Source organism: Rhyacophila brunnea, unplaced genomic scaffold (assembly GCF_057557595.1).
Source record: "Rhyacophila brunnea isolate RB1 unplaced genomic scaffold, BYU_Rbru_1.0 scaffold_4, whole genome shotgun sequence".
Taxonomy (NCBI): Eukaryota; Metazoa; Arthropoda; class Insecta; order Trichoptera; family Rhyacophilidae; genus Rhyacophila; species Rhyacophila brunnea.
The window spans coordinates 8,439,262-8,445,523 of NW_028233068.1; the positions used below are offsets into that span (position 1 = coordinate 8,439,262).

Consider the following 6,262-nt stretch of genomic DNA (forward strand, 5'->3'; position numbering starts at 1 on the left):
ACAGATGTCCGGTGTGTCAAGAGCGGTTCAAATCGTACAACCTCCGTCGAAAGCACATGGTAGACTTACACGGTGAAGAAGACAGAAAGTATGCATGCAAGCATTGTCCTAAACGATTCTGCCTAGCCACAAACCTAGCAGCGCACGTGCGGAATGTTCATTTACAAGAACGCAAGCATTCATGCCTGATGTGCGGCGCTACATTCTTCTTAAAGCGGGGCTTAGAAATGCATGCATTGCGGCATACTGGGGAAAAAGGATACTCTTGTGCAGTCTGCTTCAAAAGATTTGGCAGGAAATACACGTTGACGGAGCACATGAAGATACACAACGGCGAGAGGAAACACGTGTGTAGCGTTTGCGGTAAAGCCTTCACGCAAAAGGCTACCCTTAAGGGACACGCTGCTGTCCACGAGAAGGAAGCTGCTCGCCAGGCCAAGACTGAGATAGCTGAAGAAGGTGGAATTCTGGCTTCCATTCTGACAAATTGAGTGTAACGGAGCTACCTATCTAGGCAATTTTGTTCACCTATACTTACACATCTCAATATAATATTGCAGATATGGCCTTTTGAATAAATTTTACCAATCGTACTGAAAACACTATGGTAGATAACCTTCAAATGTCTGAACTTCTGTTCTCCTAGGCACCTGGTACATACTAATGTTCGGCTGTTGGACCATGCTATGCATTTTTATATCAAGCTACATATCCAAAAGAAATAGTTATGAACAGAGACATTCTTTAGATGACGTAACTTATATGTGTGAAAGTGATGCTGAGATTATGTAGACCAATAATTAAATTACCTGCAAGTCATTTCACATTACATATTCGTCTGTACCAAGCGTATATTTTATCTATTATTGTATATCTGTAAGGCAATGGTCTGGGTTCCATTATGAGAGAAACTATCTTCTTTCTGCTCTGTGGTTTGGTCGATTTCCTATTCTGGCAACATTCTTCTTGATTTCCGCTTCCTATTTGCTAATGCGAATTCCTCGCACCAATAGGATACCATCGGAAAGTTTATGTAATACATCTAAAGCGGAAACAATACATACTTAAATTTGTTGAGTTGATAGCATCATTTTATAAATTACTACATATATACATATCGAACTCGGTTATTACGATCTCGGATGTAATGAGGAAACATTCATTGACATTTTGGTTTATGATTTTCTCCATACATTTATTCACTGTTATAACGAACAACTTACCAGATATACCGAGCTGAAGTACTGTTAATGTGTCAATCGTTTAAAAACATTTCGACCCTAAGCAATAAAATCCGATCAGACAGGATGCCGCCGGGGTCGAATTACGTTTATGACACTAGTTAAGTGTCTAAGTACGTACCTAAGTAATTGGTGTTTTCGCCGACATTGAAAAAGTATCCATGCATATGGTTGAAATTGTATGTAAAAAATCCAAGCTTTGTCAAGTCAGTAGGTACCTACCAGCGTTCATTACGATAAACAACTTTTGTAGTTTATGAATGCCATGCTTGTTTCGGGGATTTTTACGATAGTTTTCAGATTTTTTATTTTCGACTTTATGTTATGTGACCGCTCATTAAAAAATACCTATTCTCTGATATAACGAGTAAATTCAGTCAGTCCCATCTTCCTCGTAATAACCAAGTTCGACTGTATATAAACGATTTCAAATACGAAACAGTGTCGACTTCTACTGAAACTAAAACATTCACTTTATAATGCAAATGAAGCTTTGTTATAAGTAACCATAAAAATCGTGTATGTATGTCATTTGTACATGTATTACGGAAATGTGTCTGCTATGTTTCAATGCGCCAATTTGGATTCAGTTACTCGCAATAATAGCACCTGTACACGTGCATGGATTTACTGGCAGCAATAGTGTGTATTTTAAACTATCGTGACAATAACTGTTTACACGTAAAAGTGCTGACTGTCTCTCCAATCTCATTCTTCAAGACTAAGTGAGACGCGATGTTTGTCATATTTTTATTATACTATTGGTACTACTGGTTGGAAAAATCAGTTAACCTCAAAATGAGTCTCCGCGGTGTAGTTGGTTTTTTTGCCAGCAGATTCGCCACTATTGTTCTACTGGGCAGGCGCAGTCGAAAAAATCTCAACTGTCACATGAAAATTCAGAAGCTTCCAAACTTTTTTAATTCATGCGTGCAATCTTGCAACTTGCACGATAATATACGTATTTACACGTGCATTTTCTTGTTATGGCCACGATAATACGTACTGTCAACAGAAAATCCATGCACGTGTAAACAGGTTATAAAGAATCAAGTTATTGTTCAAATCACTGAAAATGGTACCTACATATTTAATTTTCCTTATAAAAAATACAATCAAATTCATTCAGTAATTAAAAAATTATCGATGAAACTATAATTTCATTTTGCTCTGATATGTGTGCGTGGCGTTACATTCCATATGGGGAGCCTGAAATCGGTCAGAAACCAGTACCATACGCATTGGACTATGAGGGCCGCCGCTTACTCTATAAAAGCATAGTACAGTCCGACCAACATTGAAAATCTCACTACATTAATTTATAATAATCTCAATACATAATCTGATTATTATAATATATTGTCTGCTGTAATGTGTACTAAAATTGTATGGTTTGTTTGTATATTATTTATTCATAAATATATATTTTTGACTATTGTTTATACATGTGCCATCTGGTATTTAATGAAAGAATGCAATATACTAAATTATAACTAAGCTATGGAATAAAAGCAATATAAACATGATTTGTGTTTTTCTAAGAATAAACTAAAGCATCCCTGCTCCCCGTATATCCCACATGCATCCCGCATAGCTGCCGTTTATAAAAAATAAAGATATGTAGGTATAACTTAAAATCGGTTATATTTATATTGAATCTAGATTTGGTATGGTCTGATATTGAAGCTTAATTTGAAATAAATAAGATATCAAGTTACTTACATATACACATTTTTATTCATTATTACAAACTCCCGAGCTAATTATTATGCACATGTCCTAAAACTAGCGTATGTAAGTATAAGACGCTTTATATGGATTTGAACGTACTGGTGCAAAGAACGTTTGCATTTTTAAAATGGTTTGGCTTGCAGACACCTGACATTGCAGTGGATGTGTTCGCGCCTTAGTGAGCATATTTATTTTGCTTGGTGAAGATAGATTAGATTTATGATTTTTTCCCTCATACTCTGGACTTTCCAATGTATTGTAATCAGTCAGCGTTAAGAGTTTCTAACCTTTTCTCATACATAAATTTGGTACATATTCAAGTTTCCCTCAAGAATCTGATTCTTTTTTTTTCAGCTTTTCTTCCCAAGAGTTTATTTTCTATACACGGCAAAAACAAGCTCATCGCATTTTTGAGATTTATATGCCAATTTGTTCAAAGGAGGAAGTGCTCAAGAATGGTATTAAAACTACCATAATCGATTTTATTGCTTCATAAATGAAGGGAGAAGAAAGTGTAGTCAAGTCAAAAATCAGCCATTGTGTATAAAAATGTAGTACTTTTTTCACTTTTAGTATTTCAAAATAAATGGAAAATCAATACTTATATAAATTCTTTTATTTGATATTAAACCCATTTGCCAATCAATAATGATTTCATTCTACTTTTTTCTCCTACACAATTATCATTTTGCCCTGTACCCTTCATATGGCTTTTCTCAATGAGCAGGGCAGGGCTATTCTAACATATCACTTTACATCGAAAATCAATAAAAAAGTGATAAATATGATATTATGTCATATTCAGGCAATTAATTACCATCCATACACGTTTTTTGTGAATATCTCAAAACAAAGTGAATTTTGGAAATGGGCAGCTCAACCGTAAACTGTTCTAAATTAATCGTAGGGTGTAGGTATATTGCCTAACTCATTCAATTACGTATGTTTATTCTTAAAACTATTAATCAACAAGTTTAATGAAAAAAATACATATTATTAAAAAATGCTACAGCTAAAAAAATTTGTCAGATACTGGTAACTACTCATCGGCAACATCTTCTTGGCTATGTGTTAAAACTGTGAACTAACATACTCCGCCCATTTTTAACCGCACTTCCATTATAAACTAACAAGCTCCTCCCATTTAGTAGACAACAGCGCCTAGAAGCGTAGTCAAGATGTTGCAGAGGAGTAGACAATGTACATGTAATAGTAATACAATGTCTACTCCAGCTCAACATTAGGAATTTTACAGTTAAGCACCCAAAGACCATAACAATCTGCAATAAAATGACTGCAAATCACTCTTTATAGTAATTTTTAATTATTAGCATGTTTATGCTTGGTGTGGGTACCATGGGAGTTTTGTTGAGGGTCAAGCATGCCCCCTTTTTAGGTACACTGTTAAATACCAGATCCCCCCTTTGCTTAATTTATAATATAATACCTTCTAATCTCACCATTTTTAGTTGAGTTATATATCTACATGGGAGTATTTTTCAAATGAATAAATGCAAGTCATCATCGGCGGATGAGGTAACGATGGAAATAAACGTCCTTATACAATGGGGTCAATGTCAGGTCATGAGAATGATGCCAGAAATAGTTGAATGAATCGTGTTTCGACGAATATAATTCATCGACATTATAAATCAACAATGTTTATTCAGTTACTCAAATGAAACAACTACCCTATAACAATGTCGGTATAAATTAAACGAAAACATAAAAGTTCTTTGATTCGATCTGTCAAAAAAACAAAAATGGCTGACGTCGTTTTTAAACGTCATGTTGAGCTGTCACTTCGCTAGCATAGGAATGTCGCAATAAAAAACCTTAATCATATTATAAAACGATTTATTTGAGATTTATATGAAACACATATTAAATACAGTCATATTAAATACGTCGCTAGAAAACAAGATAAAATACATAATAGCTTATGCTTACACAGCAGAAAAATAATTCAAAGTGTAATAATTAACTAAAATTTAAAGTTATTTGTTCCGGTTGCAGGCGCAATATTTAAATTTCGGAATAGTCGAAAATGCACTGAACATTTTTGTTTAAAATTTTAATACAATTGGGGCGCGAATGACAAAACAAAATGCAAGGCACATAGTAACATGGCTTCACATCCGATAATACGAGTTATAATTTATTACATTAATGCGAAATTATCTTAATTTATCTCTGTACACATCGATTTTATTCAAATACATTGTGACTAATGAAAACTGACGTACATTTCGCATCGCACAATACAATTTTTACGAACTGAGGTACTATGACAGTTCGAATTATTCATCGCGGGATTTAGACAATTATTCGAAAGACAGACAAATGTATAAAAGAACAATAAAGATAGATGGGTGTTAATGGAAACGATTTTATTATTATGACGATATTGGCGGCATTAAAAGCCGTGGACTTTGAGCTGATCCGATTTGGCCAAGCCCGATTTTGTTAACCACTGACAGATATTTTCTCTTTGATCCCCTTGCAACTGTAAAACTTCACCATATTCCGGGTGTTCTACGACAGTCCCGTTGCACGCGAACTCCTTTTTGCATGCCCGCACGATTTTCTTCAAGTCATATTCAGAAGATAGTCCTTGCACGGTCGTGAGCGTCTTTCGTCCATTGCGTTGTTGTATTCTTATGTGGACTAGTCCATCTTGTACGTCGTCTTCCGAACCCTTGAATGCGTCGGCAAAGGGGTCAAACTTGGTTAAATTCTGGATGGACATACGATAAAAAAAATGGAAACTTTAAAGAAAAACTCTGCAATAAGCAAAACACGGCGGGATTTGAGAGATTTGGGTGGATTAATTTGCTCAACACCGTACACTACAGCAATGGCCGACGGTCTTTCAAAAGGCCAGCAAATAGCAGCAGACGTATCGATGTGAAGTGCGTCAATCCGCAATCGGATTTCGGATGTAGATGTAGATATTTTTGGAAATTGTATTCATAGACAACCAAAAACATGCATGTGACATACCTACAATGCCCCTGATCCATTAACGAAAAAATACCACGGGTTTAGAATAGTCTGTATTTCTTTCCATTTGCTCATTGACATCACGAAAAGCTAACTTAGGGAAGGAGTGGGATTACAAATATTGTTTGAAATCGAACGAAACCGCTCACCTGTATCATACTATAGAATATTAAATTGATATAATGCAGTTTCACAAAGATCCACTAGAAAAAAACATTTCATCAAATCGATCATATTTAATACAATAGCAAGGCCAAACAATAACTGTAAAAGTTTTCTTTAATTAT

The 6,262-nt window shown here is 35.1% G+C and overlaps 2 protein-coding genes across 2 annotated transcripts in view; one reads left to right on the forward strand and one right to left on the reverse strand.

Moving 5' to 3' along the window:
* Positions 1–2,760, forward strand: part of LOC147066805 (uncharacterized) — a 39,383-nt gene extending 36,623 nt beyond the window's left edge. Inside the window, exon 12 of the mRNA XM_085954676.1 lies at positions 5–2,760. Within this exon, the coding sequence (XP_085810802.1) occupies positions 5–491 (487 nt within the window). The 3' untranslated portion in view covers positions 492–2,760. The remainder of the gene's footprint in view (positions 1–4) is intronic.
* A 2,052-nt stretch (positions 2,761–4,812) lies between these two features.
* Positions 4,813–5,911, reverse strand: eIF1 (eukaryotic translation initiation factor eIF1). Its single transcript, XM_085955056.1, has one exon. The coding sequence runs from the start codon at positions 5,719–5,721 to the stop codon at positions 5,389–5,391; it is 333 nt and encodes a 110-aa protein (XP_085811182.1). The 5' UTR covers positions 5,722–5,911; the 3' UTR covers positions 4,813–5,388.
* Between the last annotated feature and the right edge of the window lie 351 nt (positions 5,912–6,262).